This window comes from Rhynchophorus ferrugineus, unplaced genomic scaffold (assembly GCF_030347505.1).
Source record: "Rhynchophorus ferrugineus isolate W39M unplaced genomic scaffold, kcgeb_rfMv2 rfM5, whole genome shotgun sequence".
NCBI classification, from domain to species: Eukaryota; Metazoa; Arthropoda; class Insecta; order Coleoptera; family Curculionidae; genus Rhynchophorus; species Rhynchophorus ferrugineus.
The window spans coordinates 25,561,099-25,584,551 of record NW_027472584.1 but is presented as its reverse complement, the minus strand read 5'-3'; the positions used below and the strand labels follow the sequence as shown (position 1 = coordinate 25,584,551).

The 23,453-nt window shown below is 29.9% G+C and overlaps 1 protein-coding gene and 1 non-coding gene across 12 annotated transcripts in view; both read left to right on the top strand.

Annotated features, from left to right (window-relative positions):
* The window catches only part of trh (PAS domain-containing protein trachealess), a 193,653-nt gene that overhangs the window by 146,297 nt on the left and 23,903 nt on the right, over positions 1-23,453 (top strand). For 3 of the 11 annotated variants that reach the window (XM_076404777.1, XM_076404776.1, XM_076404781.1), the window contains one exon: positions 12,310-12,330. The exons of 3 other annotated variants lie outside the window; for them this stretch is intronic. In XM_076404777.1, coding sequence (XP_076260892.1) covers positions 12,310-12,330 — 21 coding nt within the window. Of the gene's footprint in view, positions 1-12,309; positions 12,331-14,277; positions 14,439-17,076; positions 17,295-23,453 lie in introns of those variants that run through there. 5 more of the 11 variants (XM_076404784.1, XM_076404783.1, XM_076404786.1 and 2 more) reach the window with 3 other exon arrangements.
* Positions 4,879-4,950, top strand: TRNAE-CUC (transfer RNA glutamic acid (anticodon CUC)). The gene has a single exon. It is a non-coding gene; the product is annotated as a tRNA-Glu (tRNA).

The following is a 23,453-nucleotide window of genomic DNA, read 5'->3' as shown; positions in this document are numbered from 1 at the left end:
AACATCGTACAATAAATCACGGAGAAAGAAACAAAACTCCCCAATAAATTTCCAGCCATTGTTCTATCCAACACGAGGAATACCGTTAGTTCTCAACGCGCCGGTGTAATTCAGGAGCATAATTTCTAATTATTGTGGCCACGAAACACTTGTTGAGTCGTTTCATGGAAGGACCTATCTACGAGAACGACAAAAATATTATATTTTGAAGGGTGTAAAACGTCGTGCTTCGACCGATCGTCACGATAGCACCCCCTTTTGACAGTTATAATGCCCATATGAATCACCGCGCAGGTAAAAGTCAAGGAAAAAAGAAAGTTTGTATTCGTGATATATACATGTCACGTGACCCACGTTGAATTATGTCTTAATTTCTCTCGGTTTATGAGGAGAAAGAGAGAGCGAAAAATAGAAAGAGAGAGAGAGAGAGAGAGGCGAACTTTTTTTTAACACACTGTTACAGGTACCATTAACCCCGACCAGAAATCATTCTTTGGTTACGGTTTATGATACAAACAAAAACAGATTTGTCTTTGATAACATTTTACTACGTTTAATGATCATATTTCGATATCAACTTAGATCATTTATTTTAAAAAGTACAGTTGCGTTCGTTTCTCTGAATATTTATGTATAATTATCCCTTAATGTGAGTCTCTTAATTAGTATCAATAATAAACCGGTGTTAATTGTTTGTTTCTTACATGTATTTTGCTTCTAGTTGGTTCTTTTCGGATTTATAACTGGTGATATTGATGGCAATCACTGAAATACCACAAAAATGTCCGAAAACGATAAATCGCAAGACGAAAATCGAACTGAAACTCTCAAGGAATTTTGAGAGAGCTTAAAATGATGGACAATACTTTAATTGATATATATTGTACTAATTATTCTTAATAAATGACTTTTTAAAGTAAATATATGATTAGAATACATGCAAGCGTCGCCTTAAATATAAATAATCTTAGAATATGTCCGGCGCTACACAGCTTAGGGTCCTGGTACTTAATAATGGTAATGGTAATTATTCTTGATATACTTGATGTTCACTTTTCATTCACTTTAAACTATTTTTACTATTTTTTTAAGGAAAATTTGCGAGTTGAATTAATATCAACGAAGCTCTTATATTATAAACATCCCTTTAAACCTCCAAAAGACACTAAAATGTCATTACAATCTGACGTTTGAACGTTTAAAAGTTAAAAAGTTAAAATCCATCGTATAGTCCAGATTTTAACTCCAGTGACCACTGGAGTTAAACACGACACTGACATATAGATGATACCTAATCTAGCAGTTCTAACCTTCAATCAAAAAATCTCAAATTTAAAATATAGTAAGGATTAAGATTATTGCGCATAAAAAACAAATTTTGATATATTTTAAACCATTTGTATAATCCAGATCTGGACCGGATCTGGAAAAATCGTGGACGTCTTACTAGTTTTTGATCATTTTCCAAGATCTAGAAATGGCTCTTCACAGATCTGTGAAAAATGTCCCATAGATAGAATTACGAAACAAATGTGGATGTCTTGGTAGTTTTTGATCATTTTGTAAGAAATATAATAAAGGATTAAATTAATTATTATGCATGGAAAACAAATTTTGGTGTATTTTAAACACTTCATATAGTCCAGAGTTAAGCCCCAGTGGTAGCTCTTGACAGATCTCTACGAAATATTACATATATAGCATTACGAAACAAATTCAAAGGTCTTGCTAGTTTTCGATCATTTTCTAAGAAATGTAATACGGAATTACAATAATTATTATGAACGGAAACAAATTTTGTTGTATTTTAAATAATTCGTATAGTCCAGAGTTAGACCCCATTGACGGCTCTTTACAGACCTCTAAAACAGCTCTATAGGTAGAATTATAAAAAAATGTGGACATCTTACTAGTTTTAGATCAATATCTAAGAAATATAATAAGGAATTAAAATAATTAATATAGTCCAGATTTGGACCCTAGTGATGGGCTCTTCACAGACCCCTAAAAACGTTTCATAGATAGAATTGCGAAACAAATGTGTTGGTAGTTTTTGATCATATTCTAAGAAACATAATAAGGAAATAAAATAATTATTATGCATGAAAAACAATAAAATATACAGTAACCATCAGAGGTAAGCAGCAATAGCACTCAACGCCAGTTGCATTTTACATAAGATGTGCTTATGAGGGATCGTTACTTTCGGTTTTACTACAAGAAAGAGACAAAGTAAAAACGGCAAGAAGTTGTATTAAACGACAATAAAATGTTTAGGATCAAGCGCTCTAGGGGTGAGCTTCATAAAATAACCATTGTAAATCCATTCTTTTGCGTTCTTCCTTTAGAATATAAAGAGCAATCCAAGGAGACGGGACAAGATGGCTGGTGGAGGTCCCACGCGACCAATACGTATACATATTTTAAGGAACGATTCGCGGTTTCAAACTGCTGGTAATTCGAAATTGCCGCTAAAAATTGCACGACTGAGACAGATAAAAGTCCGGACCCCTTAACCCTTTTTGCATTTTCTAAACTCGCGGCTTATTGTGTGTGAAATTAAAGATCTTAGTTTCAACCCTTTTTAAAACGGAACTTTACTTACCCCCTTCTGACTCGTACAATATACACTCGCAGGTTTTGGGGATGGATCTGGAATAAGAAACGAGAAAACTCAAATTAGCTTAACGTTCGAGACGTAACTATCAATTATAAGTAGGTTAATTAATTTTTACAAAGAAATATTTTATTTCTACGCTTGATTAGATCTTCTCGCACTGAGTATTGAATATCTTCTCCCGAGGGATAATTCGCACTAGCCCCAAAGACACGGTTAAAATAACAAATAGATTGGGCACACTATGTTACAAATCGGCCAATATACAAAAAAGTCATACTTCCTTGAAATATGAAACAGAATTACTGTAACTATTATAAATCCCTCAGAATTAGATTACTATTACATACCGAAACTATCCTTAACCAATAAAATTTCCATTATATTAGGTTATGCAAGCACCTTATTTTAATTAGCGAAATCTGTTGGTTCAAATGTGAATCACACTTTTGGTTCTGCTTGGCAGAAAAAAAGAGTTTTCTGTGACTGGTGATGTAAAAGACATGAAGGACAAAAATATCCACAAAAATATATCAAAATCTTAATTCAAAAAAATCTTATTTTTGACATAATAACTAGACCAAACAACGACGTATAAAACTAAATGAGTTTTAACTTCGTTAAAAAAAAAACGAAAACGAAATTAAAATCAATTTGTGATATTTTTCTGTAATATTATTCATAATTATAGTATGACCAACGCTATCGATATAGTAGGCCCACGAAATAAAGTTTAGCTGACCATGTGAGCTTTAAGCACCCCTTGAAAAAAAATTCGACGCTCCCTGTATACGTTAGGGGTGTGAACTAAGTAAGTGGCATTCCTATCGGGAATTACTTCAATCTACATTACAAACGCTAGGAATGACCGAACATTGAGAAATAGAATTATGTTCGCGTGAATTTTTCCATTTTATTCTTTTATTTACGGCTGCTAGAATATCCTCCTTTTTTCTTCCTTACGATGATTGTCTAACTGGCCCTTTGATGTATTTTACTGGACCCAATCATCCTCAGATCATAATCAGATTTCTATAGGATGGGCCATCTGTTGGTTTCTCTTTCATGATATTATTGAAACTACGCCTATAAATATGTTTAATTGATTGTTACTTTAATTACGTACATCAGCAACGAACACCAAGCTTCTACTTTATCATGTCAATCATTATAACTGACCAAAAAATAAAATGTCTACAACTATAACGAATATATATATATATATATATATATATATATATATATATATATATATATATGCTGTGTTATTTCAATGACCCAGGCTATCTAAGTGAACCCCTTTTAATGCTAATCCCATCCCTTCTCTAATCACTAAGATTCTCAAGCAAGGGTTCTAGCAGGAAATTGGAAAGATGTATTATCATCTGAATTAAGATACTCCTTTATTGAGCCTCCCCCTATCTCTTATTAAATTATTTCGGATTCATCACGTCTATTCTCGTCATTATTGCATTTAATTGTCACATCGTCCGCACAAAACTACCGCTACCTACGTTCTAGTACAGTTCACTGTTGTAAATACAGATACCGTAAACCCAAAACCTTTTTTCGAACAAAAAACCAACCTGTAATAGAGATACGTATCAGTTTTCTTTGCATCTTTATGGGCACCATGTCACAGCAAATGTAAGAAGCTCAGATTCGTGGCCAGATAAGGGATATTTGTTGCTTATTGCATTAATTTATTGTCATTGCTATTAAGCTACCTACTAACGGAGACTTGACAGACTATAGACATCTTCTTCAGGAGAAAAATAAGAAAAAACAAACAAAATTTCTAAAAACGTTAATCAAAATAATTTTCTACAAATATATAATAAAATCCCGCTGTTGAAAATCATTTCACTATAACGACATCCCCAACTATATCTGAACAATTCGATATAAATGAACATTTTCGGGACGCAATGGAGCAATGGAAATCATAGCCTAGGAGGAAATAAAATATATACATCCTTCAGGATATGCACGGCCGGATGAATACATAATGCTATTCACATTTGTTTTTGTCGCACCCCAATTTTCTACGTCTAAAGCTTGTCCGCATTATCTCGCAAAATTGCATTTTAAAAGATGACAAGACTTATGGTTTTGATAAAAGCAATATGATTTTGTGACGTTTTATCTTTCGACTTTGGTGGTTTCTGTTTTAATTTTATACGTGTATTTATACATATATAAAAAATTAACAAATTTGAGGTAGCCCTAACAAAAATCTAACCCTAACAAAAGTGACCATATCCGATATGGTCTAGTGGCTAGGATACCTGGCTCTCACCCAGGAGGCTCGGGTTCGATTCCCGGTATCGGAATAAACTAACTTTTATTTTTTTCTTGTATCCATTCAAAAAAAAATTGCGAAAACATCTAATATTACCACGTTACACCACCACAATAACCTTTAATACAAAATTTCAAAACAATATGAACAGCCCTATATACATGCTCAACTATTTCACGCATCATTTACTTTCTTATGCCAAATGCAATCATTCCTCCGAGTCAAACCATGCTGGATTTAAGAGCAATCGGTTATCTGTCAATGACATTTTTTTTGTTCCCCGATTTTCACCCTTATATACTAAACATAGATATTTAAAATCCATTGAAATTAAATGTTAAAAATACTAAAGATATATTACTAGAAAAACAACACAACATTTACTATTTTTATTTTATAGTTAACAATTTAAAAAAAAAACAAGAATTCTTATAATTAACAATAAAACCGTAATAATTGTTTCACGGATCTGATAGGAACTTAAATAAAATTGCATTTAGGTTAGTACGTAACCAATCTGTAGTAAAACAGCCAACATAATTTAATATTCTTGAAACGAAATATTATCTCGGAGGTGACACAAAGCTAAGATTGCAAAAATTATTTCGTACGAAAAAAATATCATCTAGGGGGCTGGGTCATATCTCAATTCCTTTGATGATAATAAAAATGAATTAACGAAACTGTAGATATTAATGTCACACGGTTATAATGAATTTCTTTGCGCCATTACATCACCCCCGGGAACGGTGATAAATATCCCTACAAATTACATTTTTCTTCAGCAACTTCCCTAATATAACTCAATATTTTATCGCTAGCTTAAATTATAATATCCGGACTTAGATACAACGGAATGTATTTAATTTTAACCACCATTAAAAATGACGTATCAATGACATAAAATATATCCTAAATAGAACTGGCAGAAATATATGGAAAATACCTGTGTGTATACGAGAATCCCACATAAAAATACAGACATAACGTTCGAAATACGTGTACATTGAATCAAAAAGAAAACAAATATATGAGATAATTTAATCTGAAGTTGGAAAAATAACAAACAAAACGTGAGTAAGTTTGTGTCTTTGTCTCTTCTGCGAATTCTTATCTCACGTATCTCCGTTATGATCGCTCTACTAATCAGAACAAACAATAAAAGTTCACGAAAAGCACTATACCTTTGCTGCATACAAACTAAAGTATCTTTATTTTAAATAAATCTTATTTTGTTCTTTGTTTTTCTAAGGAATTAATTAACGTTTAATTGTGTAAGCATAAACAAACTAAAACGTCTCTTAGGTCGATAATACAGGGCACAACGATAAACTACAAGAATACCTGGAAAAATGTGATACTGTTTTTGCCAGAATATAGTTATTATAATATATTAAACATAAATAATTAAACCTAGTGGCAGTTAAACATATCATTAACTTAAATTTTAGATTAAATTATATATATTACCGTAAAAATCAATTGAAAATCGATGGAAATGCACCAACACCACACACGCGATGACAGTTCACATCAAAAAAAATCCATACATAAATTGATATGCGCATTAGGACCCAAACTTCAAATAAATTTGACCTACAGAGCGATATAATATTAAGAATAAACAATAAAAATAAATTCATTGTTAATGATTAAGAAAATTGTTATAAATTAAATTATAATTAAATGCGTCGTGTTTAAAGTGCTAGTAAGAAAAATGCCTTAAGAAATGAGCGTTGAGGGGCTGATCTCCGAATGATTTTTTACCCTTGTTATACAAATCGGCGATGACACAAGGCAGTAATTGGTAAGTCAAAATCTAATCGTTTTAATTAAGAGGGGAAGACTTTGCCGAGGGCCCATTCAAACTGGATTGCGGCTTGATATTTTTTTAATTCAGTTTAAAAGAGGGTGTAAAATGATACTGTGGTGAAAAAATATGTACTTTTTATTTTAAAATTTTTTAGGGGCATGCGATGTATGCCGTGTTAATTATGAAATCAGAAAAAGACTAAAGTTAAATCAGTTAACTATCATAATTATGATAATTTAACTATTTTATTATATTGTATTAAGTAATTAATATTCATAATGTAATAATACGGCAACCAGAAATTCATAATGTTGTATATTTGGTTAAGCTAATATTAATAATATATTAATTAAATATTTATTCCATTAATATATTGTTATATTATTAGTTTATTTAGTGTATATATATATATATATATATATATATATATATATATCTTGTGAATGACGAATTATAAAGTTATTATGTTGCTATATATAGAATATGCAAGTTAAGTAATTGAGTTAATAAATTATCGACTAAATATAGTATATAAATTAACTGAACAAACATGTAATGGGGAAGTAATTTATAGGTAATTGTTTCTGTCGATGTAATTTGCTAACTTTGTATAAAATAGCAGCACAAGGCATTCCCACGGCAATAATAAGATCGTTAAGCATAAATGTTTAATTTGAAAAGGACTATTATAGGTTCAATCAAGCACACAGATAACGCTATCTTCCGTTGCTAATTGAAAGCTAATCGGAAGGAACCCTATAAAACACGGGCTCGCGGGGTAATACAGATTTGTGCCCCGAGTTACTGATAAAGGACCTAACTTGCAAGACACTAACTGCTTTAACAAATGATTCCCCTTTATTTTAGTTGGTGCGATTTAGTATACCCATGGTGGCACTTTACTTATGTCCTATAATAAACGTGACCGTATGATACAGAGTCATAATTTTAAAAATGATTCAAAAACTTACATTAATGCTCTTTAAGAACGTTTAAATTTTCAGTAAAAAAATTCCCATTATTTTCGGGTGTTATATTGACCTGACACTGACAGTTAGATGTATGAAGTGTCGTAGTATTCAGTTAGCATTAAGCAATTTCGATTTATTAATACTATTAAATGGAAACATTTTTAAATTTTAACATTTTTGTTTGACATTTTTAATATGGTGACGTTAAAAATAATAGGTAGTTTAGGTAAGTTTGTTGAAATATCATTTACCCACAATAAAAATGAGTCGGTGAGAAATTAATGTTGATTAATTAACTGAAGTGAAAGTGAAAGATGTGTCTATTATAAAACAAGAGAATTGGAATATAGAGGACTTCAATGTTATGTGAGTTATATTTGTGATTTCTTATAGATTAAGTATGATAGTTGATTTCGGTTTGGAAGTATGAAATTAAAGCTGTATACTTTTTTATCAATTTTCTTTCAATTAGTAATGTTTGAAAAATACAATATGTCTTAATATAAACTCTTACAATACTAAAACCAAAACAAGACATTAAAGGAGAGGTTTTAGAAAATCAATTTTCGTTTGAGTGCAGTTGAACTGATATCAGATGAATTCGAGATGTTGGCAGCGTCGAAAACAAATGAACAGCGGAGACTCGGATCGCAATTAGAATATCTTAATTTCTATCTCGCAGTTATCCATTGACCCTTGCGGAATTTATTTATGTTATGCGAATGCAGCCCCTTTCAAAACAATTCCTCTTGAATATTTCCTTTTTATAACGTATTATTCGGGATTAAATACTAACCGAAAAGTTAGTTACTTACTTAAATTGATATAAAAACATCGAGTTAGCTTTGGATGTTATAATATAATAAAAGTAAACAGGACAAATAAAATCTAGACGTCGTGAACAAAAGGTTGTTGTGCAATACGAGAAATTAACTTGACAGTCGTACAAAGGGGTAACGTTTCATTAAATTATTAAAATATCTGCCTATCGCACGAGCCTATCTTAACTGCCCTGGTATAAGCAAAAGGGTAGGAGTTACACTTTACGGCCTTAATTCTTGACTGGAGCCATTTTAAATGGAAATTACATCGTTTTGGTGCCCTTCACATCCGAACGATCCTTAGAAAACATACGTAGATTTGTTTTTTGAATAGGCCCTTTTTAAAATACGGTCCTAATCTTCACTTGTCTTATGCACCGCGTACTTGATTTTTATTCTGATGTAATATTTTGGGGTTGAATTACTTGATATATATTTATATATATTTATATAAATTAATATGACATTTCTGAAGATATTCATAAAAGTTGTGTTTTTATTGTTGTCGTAAAATTGTGTGTTTAAAATATGGTCCTAATCTTCACTTGTCTTATGCACCGCGTACTTGATTTTTATCCTGATGTATTATTTTGGGATTGAATTACTTGATATATATATATATATATATATATATATATATATATATATATATATATTTATATATATTTATATAAATTAATATGACATTTCTGAAGATATTCATAAAAGTTGTGTTTTTATTGTTGTCGTAAAAGTTAACCTCAAAATTTGCATGTGCGTATCAACGCGAATTCTTGTTTTTTTTTAATAATACGAAAGGTTTTTTTTTGATGAAAATTCGAGTTATAAAAGACCGACCCATTTATATTTGATGGTTTAACGGAGAGGATCTGGCAGAGAAAATTCAGAAAATACTGTGAAAGCTGTTCTCCCTAAAGACATATCAAATAAGATGGCAATGATTGCTGGTTACCCTCGCTTATATTATTTACCCCTAACCCCCAACGTGTATCCGAAGAAGGTAAATACGGAGTAATCATAAAGTTCATTAGATACTGTCTCGTTTGAACCCTAACCTCTCTGTCATCGATTTCTTGCCTCTTTTGTCGACGAATACATAACAATACATACGATTTTTATTGATTTTTTTTTGTTAAAAACAGTTTGTTCGTTTGATTTACCCACGTCCAGTGGTCGAGAGGAAAAAATTGTCGGGGAAAAAATTTGGGAAATCCCCTCCTGCCTTGACCAATCATTACTAGGAGGGTATTATGTTTGTTCGAGAGCGAGCGAAAATAGTCTGGCTATCTTAAATTGGTCCTAACGAATCTATTGAATAAATTCAACATGTACATAGATCGACCTAATCAATATTGGGGCTTCATATTGATTATAGATTGGGGGAGAAATGCGTGGGGACCTCTCTAATTGCGATGACCAACTTATTTTGTCGTTTCTTGTTATAAAATCAATGACAGACACTAAATAATGTGGCCGTTATTTTACTCGTGTTAATTATTCCATAGCCAACTTAATTTGTTTAATACATTTATACGTTTATTACTATTTATTCTTATAAAGTCCCTAATGTAATCTGTATTATTTTTGTTTTCATTATCCTCCGTATGATTCGAACTTGTTTAAAATTTCTATAGCGAAATACCATTTTTAAACAAGACATTTAATAAAGAATATACAAAGCCCCCTTGATTTTTCGTTCATGTTCACAAAATCTATATATTTTTTATTTATATTCTTTTACAGCCTATTTATAATAGTTTGTATTGGTCATATATTGAGGGAAACTATGTAGGGATCTCTTTAATTGCAGAGACTAACTTATTTTGTAGTTTCTTGTTATAAAATCAATGACAATACTAAACAATGTTGCAGTTATTTTATTCCTGTTAATTATTCCATAGCCAACTTAATTTTTACATAACATTTATATGTTTATTACTATTTTTTCTTATAAAATCAATATTGTACTGTGTATTCTTTTTGTTTTCGTTGTTCTTCGTATAGTTCGAAGTTGTTATTTAAAATTTGTATCACGAAATACCATTTTTCGAATTCGAACCTGTCAGATAAGACATTTAATGAAGAATTTACAAAGCCACCTTGATTTTTCGCTCATGTTTACAAAATTAGTATATTTTTTATTTATATTCTTTTACAGCCTATTTATAATAGTTTATATTGGTCATATATTGAGGGAAACTATGTAGGGATCTCTCTAACTGTACAGACTAACTTATTTTGTCGTTTCTTGTTATAAAATCAATGACAGACACTAAATAATGTCGTCATTATTTTACTCGTGTTTATTATTCCATAGCCAACTTAATTTATTTCATACATTTATACGTTTATTACTATTTATTCTTATAAAGTCCATATTGTAATCTGTATTATTTTTGTTTTCATTTTCCTTCGTATAATTCGAACTTGTTTAAAATTTCTATAGCGAAATACCATTTTTAAACAAGACATTTAATAAAGAATTTACAAAGCCACCTTGATTTTTCGCTCATGTTTACAAAATTAGTATATTTTTTATTTATATTCTTTTACAGCCTATTTATAACAGTTTATATTGGTCATATATTGAGGGAAACTATGTAGGGACCTCTCTAATTGCGATGACCAACTTATTTTGTCGTTTCTTGTTATAAAATCAATGACAGACACTAAATAATGTCGCTGTTATTTTACTCGTGTTAATTATTCCATAGCCAACTTAATTTATTTCATACATTTATACGTTTATTACTATTTATTCTTATAAAGTCCATAATGTAATCTGTATTATTTTTGTTTTCATTATCCTTCGTATAATTCGAACTTATTTAAAATTTCTATAGCGAAATACCATTTTTAAACAAGACATTTAATAAAGAATTTACAAAGCCACCTTGATTTTTCGTTCATCTTCACAAAATCTGTATATTTCTTATTTATATTCTTTTACAGCATATTATAATAGTTTATATTGGTCATAGATTGAGGGAAAAATTGTAGGGACCTCTCTATTTGCACAGACTAATTTATTTTGTCGTTTCTTGTTATAAAATCAATGAAAAGCATTAAACAATGTTGCAGTTATTTTATTCCTGTTAATTATTCCATAGCCAACTTAATTTTTACATAACATTTATATGTTTATTGTCATTTTTTCTTATAAAATTAATATTGTACTGTGTATTCTTTTTGTTTTCGTTGTCCTTCGTATAGTTCGAAGTTGTTATTTAAAATTTGTATAACGAAATATCATTTTTAATTCGCGCCTGTCAGATAAGACATTTAATGAAGAATTTACAAAGCCGCCTTAATATTTCGTTCATGTTCACAAAATCGGCATATTTTTTGTCTACATCACTTTTTAGTCTATTACCCTATAACAATTAAATATTAATTATTATTACTATTAATTATACTTGTTTCTCTTTTTTGGTTCTTATTCATATTACTTTTCGAGTTTTATTTTTAGACACCTATATTTTGAAAGACGTCAAACTATAAATACTCAACTCTCATAGCCACCTTGTTTTATTGTTCGTTGTTGTTAAATAAATGATAAATAATAAATGGTATATAGTATACGCGTTTTATACGTTTCTTATTAATAAGTATATCCATCTGAAATGAAAAATTATTGCTTAAAATGAGTGAGTATGATATAATATCTTATATTGTTATATTTTTGTATGTGACATGGTACTAATACTCACCTATTTAACATATTTAATAATAAAAAGAAAGAAATACTGAATTTTTGGATTACATTCAATTTTATTTTCTTTCAGATACCTACCCTACGATGAACCGTGAGTATAGTAATTACTTTAAGTACATAAGATTAATAACCAGCACTCAAATGCATTATTAGCTCAAATTTCAATCATTTTTGATCTAACATGTTCATTCTTACTAAACATAAATACGTTCAATGTGAAATATAACCGAATATATATAGGTTCTTTTAATTTACCCAAATATGTATGGATCTAGTTGAATATTATTGAATTAATAGTTAATCATTAATGATATTCACGCATATTTGAGTAACAATATAATTATTTACATCGTAGTAATACTGATCGTTATTCTTACTTAACCCCACTTAAATCAACCAAATATTTAAGTAACTAACCCTTAAAAATCACCAATAATTCGTCAAAATAATTAACTAAGCAAAAAAGAATCACAATAAATGAAGAAATATTAACAGTTTCTTCTTTTTCATGTTTCATAATACTTCAAATGAACAAAAAGAAATAACGTAAAAGAAATTCTTAATAGCTATGGTATGAATTCAGTTCAACTGGACATTCCAACTAAATTGAATTAAAATTTTAATGATTTGATGTTGAAATGAAATATAATTATATAGGGTAGGATATTTGTTCTGTTGAAATTGAAGTTACTAACTGCTTGTGGCTCTAATTTACGAATAACTCAAGTGATAATATCGATACTTGATTGTTTCACATGTCTATATAAAATAATTATTCTAACAACTAACAGAACATACAAAATCGATGTTTTACTACTGATGTAGCATGTGGCATAATAGATGTTTCATAAGATTCACCCAAAAAGATGATTTATGTTCAATTTTTTATAAAGAAGATTTGACACTGATATGTTAACATAGAGCTAAAACGAGCTATTGTTGCCGAATATATCAAAATAAATCAACAAATATCCTACCCAATATGTACATACCCATTGGAAATGTTGAGTTGGTTGATTTTATATTAATATAAAAAAAAAATATAATTAATACAGATATTTTAATATTCCAACATATCCATCTTCATTCTCTTCTCCTTTTCGCTATGTTATTCTATAAGATAGAGAAAAAATGAATAAAGGAGAAATATTTGAACAGTTTAAATTCGCATGTCACTAAAATATGTCAATATTATGGAGTTAAGACATAAACGTTAGTATTTTATTTTCTAGAATTGATTGAAAGTAATTAAATATTATTTAGGAATAAAAAATAAACAGTTATTTTAACAAAAATATTCAAAATATTGTTGAATTAACGTAACATTTTGAGTATGTCTTCTTTAATTAAATAATTAAGAAAGATGCAAGTAATGCCCATTTAATGTCGAAGTTTTTCTTCTATTTTAACATTGTCAAATACATTATTAATTTTTGAAGATAAAAAATAAATTTGTATGTCAAAAAACAATATTGTGAACTTATCACACCCACGTTAGTATTTTCTCTTCTTTGAAAGAGAATGACAGAAAAATTATTGAAAAAAGCCAGTTAATTAAGTTTATTAGTCATGAAAAAATTTTTTTTTAATTTTTATACAAATTTTATCAAAAAATTTTGAAGTAAATTTGGGTTTAACACTTTTAAAAATGTTAATCAGCTATTCTAGTATCAAAAAATGATGAATAGTTTGAAACGGCTGAATGTTAGGGTTGTATTTGTAAATAGAATTTATAGATTGTGTAAAAGGTGCGAGTTTTGGTCATAAATCGCGAATATTGTGGGGTCAGTAGAGGCAGACAGACATCGGACGGTTTGGAAGTAAAAATTCGCGTTGTCACTGGTGCATATTGGCTACTTGTTGATAGAAGACGTCGCTCGTACGTGGGCGTACGAGCTGACGAATAGCCGCCGCGTAAAGCTCGGCGCTAAAGTCTCTGCGTGACCCCGGACCAACCGGAGCGACGGAATTCCGACTGGGCCCGCCCCTCCCACGCCTACTCGCCTTTAGGAAATCCGTACACTTCTTTTCGATCATTAGTCACTCTCCGTATCCGGCAAAAGTGAGAAGTTTACCTGACGCCGCTTATAACGACCAACGGAATACGCGACTAGTGACTCTCGGTTTTTATTTTACCGGCATTCGCTCGATTCCGCTTCGTTTTTAACCCTTTTCTGTTGTTTCGTCGTGACTGATAAGGTTTGTGAGCACTTTTTTTCAATTTATTTCTTATCTGTGACGTTTCTAATTATCTGCACGCTCTAGTTTTGTATAAAATCAGTATTTCTGTCGACACAAAATATACCAACGAATTCACACATAAAATTCAAATTTTAAATCAACATCTATATATCATTTATTATATAAGAAGAAATAATACCGAACATAATCAAAAACACTATTTAATCATAAAACAAAGTAACCTTTAAATTTAAGTTGCCAGTTCTAAGTTTTGAACAAATAAAATTTGTTTATAAGCATCAACAACATCAATTATTTCAAGATATATTAACAAAAATCATAACAAACCAATAATAACCTCATCATTTGCATACAAAATAAATTAACAAACATTTTTTACTAAATGTTTTTATATGCTATCCATGAAACAAAAATAAATCACTGAAAATATAATTTAAAATAATATTTTACCACATAACAAACACTACCTTCAAAATTAAGTTGCCAGTTCTAAGTTTTAAACAAATAAAATTTGTTTATAAGCATCAACAACATCAATTATTTCAAGATATATTAACAAAAATCATAACAAACCAATAATAACCTCATCATTTACATACAAAATAAATCAACAAACATTTTTTACTAAATGTATTTATATGTTATCCATTAAACAAAAATAAGTCACTGGACATATAATTTAAAATAATATTTTACCACATAACAAACTCTACTTTCAAAATTAAGTAGCCAATTCTAAGTTTTAAACAAATAAAATTTGTTTATAAGCATCAACAACATCAATTATTTCAAGATATATTAATAAAAATCATAAAAAACCAATAATAACCTCATCATTCACATACAAAACGCCTCCTTTAAAATTAAATTACCAATTCAAAATTTTAAAAAATCGAACTTGATTTTCCTCTTTGCCAAAGCAATCCTCCATATGTAATGTTTATTGATATATCAACAATATCAATTAGCTAAAAATATATTGATAAAAATAATAACAAACAAATAATAACCTCATGATTTACATACAAAACAAGTCAACAGACATTTCTTGCTAAATGTATCTATATGCTATTCTCTATACAAGAATAAATCACTGTAAATATAAATTAAAACAACATCTCACCATATATCAAAACGCTATCTATTAAAGTTGAGTTGCCAATTCAAAATTTTAAATAAATGAATCATTTTATCACAAAAAAACTTTACCTTATAATTTAAATTGCCAGTTCGGATATTTAAACAAATAAAATATATTTATAAATATGAACAACATCATTTATTTCATTATACGTTGATAAAAATTATAACAAACTACTAATAACCTCATCATGTACATGCAGAACAAGTCAACGGATAGATATTCTTGGTTAAATTTACATAAATATAAACCAGAAGCTATATGCTATTTACTAAACAAGATAAAATGACTGCAAATATAATTTAAAACATACATACTTTATCAAATAAAGAAAAAACGTCATTTTGTTCAAAATACTTTATTAATGATTAATTATATTAAATCTTTAACTGAAACAAACCAAATTCCACATATGATATTAATGAAATAAAATAATTTTTGATAACCATAACGTATAACGTTGACGTCATTTACACATATAGTATATTCAAAGTTTATTTGTATATGCGTCATCAAGATGTTTAATGTATTGCCTGTCGAAACTTGTAAATTCGTTTTAGAATCAGACAATATTTTCCTTCCCATTTTATTCTAATTAAAAAGAGACACAATGCTGTCTGATTAGTTCGAACACGTAAATGAATGAGCCTGTCAAAGTCGTGCAGTTGTCAGACGTATGCAAAATTCTTGAAAGCAATAGTGATAAGAGGTTAGAACTCTAACCTATAAACTATTGTGACTGTATAATTAACCGTAATTTTGAGATGTACTATAATGTTAAAATAAATTATATTTGATAACTTTTAGATTAGAATTTTGTGGTATGTCAAAGCCAAACTGAACTAAAACTCAGAGTTGATGCGGCAACATTGCGTCGTTTTGGCGTCACAAATTTCGATGACGCATATACAAATAAACCTTGAACCATATGTATAACATTACATAATGGTCAATTATAATTGTACATGAAAGAACATTAATGACTGTTGTCAATTATCAAAATATGACAGGCAGATTTCTTCATTATCGATTTATCATTATTTTACTTATGGTTGTGTTTCAGTCATTTTAATTAAAAAAAAATATATTGACAATCGAAAATTGATTCACATTTACGATTAACGTAGTTACTACAAGACAAATATACAAGAATACGTGTTGATATTTTTAATACAATTATACATCGAAATAACTTGATTCCTTATTGAACCTCCAGAGAATCGTTGATATTCAAATCCTTGTACAATCAGGCTAACCAAAACGGTAATGCTTTACGGGGCAATACCACAAAATGACTGATTTATTTGTCGTATGTTGTGTCTGACGGCTTTGCGTAATAATATATTTATTAGGTTTTAATAGTTCGAAATAATTATGACTAATACTAGTTGTTTTGTAACCCATATATAAGGAGCGAATTAGAAACGTCACAAATAAATGATACGTTGAAAAAAATCCATCACAAAGTAACCAATACTGTTTTTCCTCGTGCAGTTACTTGTGCAAAATAATCATTGAGGTCTCTTCGAGATGCTACCATATCAGGCGGTAGCAATGGACTATGCAGTTACCTCCGGATTCCAACGACATCCGCCGACACATCAGACACCAATCAGTTTGGGAGTGAACATCAATCCGGCCTTCACTCACTCTTGGTTTGTACCGGCGGAACTGTGTGTACCCTACAAACAGAGTCCACTCCTGGAACCAGGGCATGTCGAATTATATTATATGCTTTTATTCTTCTATCTATATATTCTTTTACCTATACCGACGATGAATAATATTTTTATACAAAAAAAAACATACTTCCATGGTTCCAAGAACCCACCGATCAATCTTAGAACCCTGGAACATCCTTCATATACATTTAAAACAAGCCGAAAAACTAATGGTACTCTGGTTACTATCTAAAACTATTATTGTTATTATTTATTAGTAATCTTGTATATTAACACTAATAAGCTATTTGTTTGGTCCTAATTTGGTTTGGTTTGGGTGGTTTGATGCTCACTGAACCATTTGACTAGGGTTTTACTCTCTTTAATCTTCTGATTAAGCCATAATTATCTAGGAGCTGGGGAACTTCAACATTGATGTACTGATGGAACCTATGTTCATGTCTTTGGGCATAGTCCTCGATAATGTTATCGTCAGTTTTTGTGTTCCTTTGGGTTCGTATACAAATTATCGGTACGAATTTCCCATGGAGCATCGACATTATCTCGCAATACCTTGTACAAATATTCTAATTTGTATGATATTTCTATTGCTTTCTCTGGACCACCCCAGAATTGAACACCATACTGACTTCAAGAGTTTTTGATAAAGCAAAAACTTATTATATACTGACAGGACTGAAAATCTACCGAATAACCTGTACATTTTTTAGTACTTTTTGTACAGCCTGAGTTCTTCTGATTTTTTCTTAACATACGGCTTCCACCTTTTTACCGAATTTAAGATCAAGAATCATGCCAAGATTTTTGGCTGTATTTCCATACGAGACTACATTATTGAGCAACATCTGAAAATATTGCAGAACACATTTTATTTTCATTTAGTGATTCAGTGATTTTTCTGAAATTGGTAATTCTAATGGAATAAGATGATTGGGTTTATCCTTTTAAATAGAAGTCTTTCAAATAATTTGTACATGGGTAATGATTTAACGTCATCTACTCTATGGGGTTGAAACATTACTAAGATCTTGGAGCCTTTTCCTGATTATGTCTGATTAAACTATTATTATTATAAGTGTGAAAAAGTAATCTAAGCTTATTTATTTTTAGTATAAAACAAAAAGTTATACAATAATTTAAAAAATCGCAAGGAGAATTATCTGGACGATATGGTGGATAAAGAAAATTTGTTTATCAACGATTAATTAATTTTAAAATAAACATGGATTACTTTATCGCACGCCTATATATATCGCGCTAATATCAATAAGCTGAAATAATATATTTTGGCCAGCTTATTGTTATTGTTATGTTACGTTATTGTCATAGTACAATGACTAGTGCGGAATCCAAAGTGGCATCGTGTGGCTTGTAGACTCATGTCCAATATTCAATCCCTTAACACAATTTTTTCGTCCCCAGATAGAATTTTATAACATCCTAAAATAAGGGTCCCCCGAGATGGTAATGCGATTATATAAAAAGAAATCCACATATAAAGGGGACAATAAAAGAAAACAAGCTTAGTATTGTCCAGTAGACGAGGCCGAGGGGGTCAGTTTTATGCGAATTCGAACAAATATTTATTTATTTCATTTCATTTTCGTTTCAATATCACCCAAACATAACCTAGAAATATTACCAAACTTATTATATCATCCACTCCAGAATTAAATACTGACTCTAAAAGAAAATAGAAACATACTACTTTAAAAGCTTTAGAAATTTTGAGATAATATTTCATTTATTACTTGACCTGTCAGAAAAGTTCGATTCCTCAAGTGTTCGTACATTAAGACTTTTAAGATCTTATTTGATGCGAAATCTGATTGCTTGTCCATTCTGTCATATTCCTTGATGGTATTAAATATGATATTTTTAATAAATTATCTAGAAAAATTAATTTATTGCGTTTATTGTTGCCTAAACTAACATTAATTGTAAAATATAATAGTAAAAAATACAAGTTTGATTTTTATCAGCTAATTTTATTGTAAATTCAAGTAAAGGTATATAAACGTGAATCAGGAATCAATAATTTATCTGTTAAAAAGTAATAGATTATATTTGATGAGTGATATATAAGTTATTGTATCGTAAAGAAAAATTAATTTATAACGTTTATTGTGTTGCCTACACCATTGTTAAAAGTGACAAATAAGGGTAATAAATAAAAATTTGATTTGATAAGAGCTAATTCTTGTTAAATAAAAATGAAGAAACAATAATTTAGCTTTAAAAAAGGCAAGTAATAAACATATATTTATCAGTTCTATCATTCATACTCCTTAAATGAATTAAATATAGTGTTCTTGTAAATTGTATGGAAAAATGTATATATAACGTTTATCGTGTTGCCTAAATTATGAGTAACATTAACAAAAAAGGGTAAGAAATAAAAATTTGATTTGATATAAGCTAATTTTTGTTAAATAAAAATCAGGAAACGATAATTTATCTTTTAAAAAGGCGAGTAATAGACATATATTTGTCAGTTCTGCCATTCACTAACAGAATTAAATATAAGTTCTTGTAAATCGTGGAGAAAAATTAATTTAGAACGTTTCTTGTGTTGCCTAGGCTATCGTTCAAAATTGACAGATGAGGGTAAGAAAAAGTTGTGCGAACCGAAACTATAAAGACTAAATTACCGACATTGAAAACCAAAAACATTATTATCTCCCTTTTCATCGGCGAGCATTTGCTCAATTTAGCAGTGAAGGGCCAGCGTGTGAAAACAGAATTACACGAAGAACTTTCGCCCAAATTGGCAGAAATTGGTCTCTGCTACTTGAGGCCCTCTCTTGGGGCCCCGAGAGACCGCTGGCCCCTCAAAAGCCGTTATTAGGTTATCCTCTTCCGAAAGAAGGCGCTCATCCCGTGTCAGTATCGGAACTCGTATTACTAGAAACGAAAAAAAAACCGCGTCTCGCATTCGCCAAATCGTATATAATAGTTTAAAGATATTAGTCCCCAGAGTGAGACGCGACTTAAATTCGAGGTAATACCTTCGGAGATTTTAACAAGGAATCTATTATGCTCAATATACCGGAAAAGACGTAATACAAGGGGTGACATTCACTCCAGCTCGAAAGGTTGTATTGAAATAGGCTCTCCCAGCGGGAAATGTTCAGTTCACACCAGCCAAAAAGTCGGAAATTAGAATTCCACGTATGGGACACAAGTCTCAAAGGATGAATAAAGCCATAGTAAGAAACTGGAATAATTCCTCCTGGAAAACTTAAGATTTATCTTTATTTGTCGATAAATAGTTCTTTTTTCCATCTTATTATCGTTGAAACGTCTAGATAACTCAAACGTATTGGATAATTAGAATTTTAATTCACAGATTAGGACACTTTATGAACATTTTGTGAAAAAAAAACATAATGTAATTCATTTTGAATACTTTGAGTAAAGTACACTCATTCTTAATCCAGTTCTGATAAAAAATATATAATCTATTCAAAGTTTATTTGTATATACGTCATCGAAATTTGTGACGTCAAAACGCCTTTTACTTCATTTTGGTTTTGACATGCAAGAAAATTCTAATTTAAATAAAATAATTGAACAAAAATGTTATCAAGTATAAATTATTTTAACATTATAGTACATATAAAAACTACAGTTAATTATACAGCCACAATAGTTTATAGGTTGGAGTTAAAACCTCTTATCACTATTGCTTTCAAGAATTTTGCATACGTCTGACAACTGGACGATTTTGACATGCTCATTCGTTTACGTGTTAGAACTAATCAGACAGCATTGTGTCTCCTTTTAGGTAGAATAAAGTGAGAAGGAAATTATTGTCTGATTCTAAAACGAATTTACAAATTGCGGCAGGCAATACATTAAACATCTTGATGACGCATATACAAATAAACCTTGAATAGACTATGTATATATATAAATTTAAAAACTGAGTTTCGAAGCTCAGAAATCTAGTCCAGAAAATATTATTTTTTCCATCTTATTATCGTTGAAACGTCAAGATAACTCAAACGTATTGGATAATTAGAATTTTAATTCACAGATTAGGACACTTTATGAACATTTTGTGAAAAAAAAACATAATGTAATTCATTTTGAATACTTTGAGTAAAGTACACTCATTCTTAATCCAGTTCTGATAAAAAATATATAATCTATTCAAAGTTTATTTGTATATACGTCATCGAAATTTGTGACGTCAAAACGCCTTTTACTTCATTTTGGTTTTGACATGCAAGAAAATTTTAATTTAAATAAAATAATTGAACAAAAATGTTTTTTAATATAATATAATTATAATTTCAAATATAATTTATTTTAACATTATAGTAGATATAAAAGCTACAATTAATTATACAGCCACAATAGTTTATAGGTTAGAGTTATAACCTCTTATCCATATTGCTTTCAAGAATTTTGCGTACGTCTGACAACTGGACGATCTGATATTGTCTGATTCTAAAAGGAATTTACAAGTTTGTATACAAAATATAATACATCTTGATGACGCATATACAAATAAACTTTGAATAGACTATATATATATATATATATACATATATCTATATATATATATATATATATATATATATATATATATAAATATATAATCCTGTCCAGAAAATAGTATTTTTTCCATCTTATTATCATTGAAACGTCAAGATAATTGAAACCAATTAGATAATTAGAATTTTAATTGACAGAATGAATTAACAGACTAAAATGTATTGACATTTTACAAAAAAAAACAATAATGCAATTCATTTTGTACTATGCTCATTCATAGTCCAGCTCTGGTAAAGCATATTAATCCAATATGCATCACTATAGATCATTTTCATGTTTATATTTATTATTTAATTTTTATTTTATATGATCTATTGGGAATTCTATTTGTTTCTTTGTTCACCATCGATTTCCAAGGAACATATTTCATTTTCTTCAATTTCTAATTAATTTAAATGAAATTGAATGATAAAAATGAACCAAGTGATTTTCATAAACCTCTTTTGAAATCAATTTTAAATTATTTAGAGAGTTTTGCAGAGAGTGGAACGAATAGTTGTCGAATGGAACCAGATCCGGGCTGCACGGAGGATGCATCCAAACTTTCGAGTCAATAATTCTGAATTTTTACTCTGCCACTAAAGATGTGGGTGGTCTGGTGTTGTGATCTGACCCCTTTTCTACTGATCAGCTACTACAATCCATTTAGTCGTTGACAGTATAGAGTCGAATTAATATTTTGGTCTATTTTGAGCAACTCATGACGCCAATACAGACCTTACCACCATTTATAAAGCTTTTACGAGATTTAAAGTATAATCTTTTGCGCATAATATTGTGGTATATGATTCAATTTCATCCTACTTACTCATTCACAGATAAACACTCGAGCTATTACATTTTTCACTTACTTTCTTTAGCCTGATACCTTATGATGAAAATGGTTCAAAACTATTTTAGGCAGATATTCATCGATCTTTTCAATGATTATGATCAGGATCAGGTTAGAGGATGTTTTGTCAAATTATGCCAAAAATAATCTAAATCCCAGATTAGAAAAATCACTGTCCCCCTAACTTCACTTCACTTCACTCAAATATATGAATCGAAAATCAATGTTTATTATATACAAATTAATTAACAAATAACGCAGCATCATAAATCAATTTATGACCACAAAAGTCAAAATCATTTTTTTAAACATTAACATTTCTTGTCATTCTTAAGATTATTATTGCATCGATAAATCAATATATTGAGTGAATTTTCAGTTCGGTTATTATAATGATAGTAACGCAGAAAGGTAAACAATGTCAAGTATTAGATCTAAGAGTGATTCCTGTCGTAAAACAGAAAGACCCACGTAAGAAGAAAAAAGGGGCATCACTATTTTATTAGAAGGGCCAGGAATAAAAGACAAAACGCAGCGAACGGACGAGTGTGCGATCTCCGGAAGCTTTTTGGTGTCCCAGGATTTGAAGTGACCCTAGGGATGTACGACTCATTAGCTTGGCTCAGATAGCACGTCCGACAGTCATAAAGTTGGGTCATTCGCGGCTACTATGTCAGCACTCCGTCGAAAGTCGACCCATCGGCATCTGAACGTGGCCAATTGAACGGTGCACATTTGATTTCAGTCATACCATTATTTAGATTGGTTTTTTTCTCTCTTTCCTTTTCAATCAT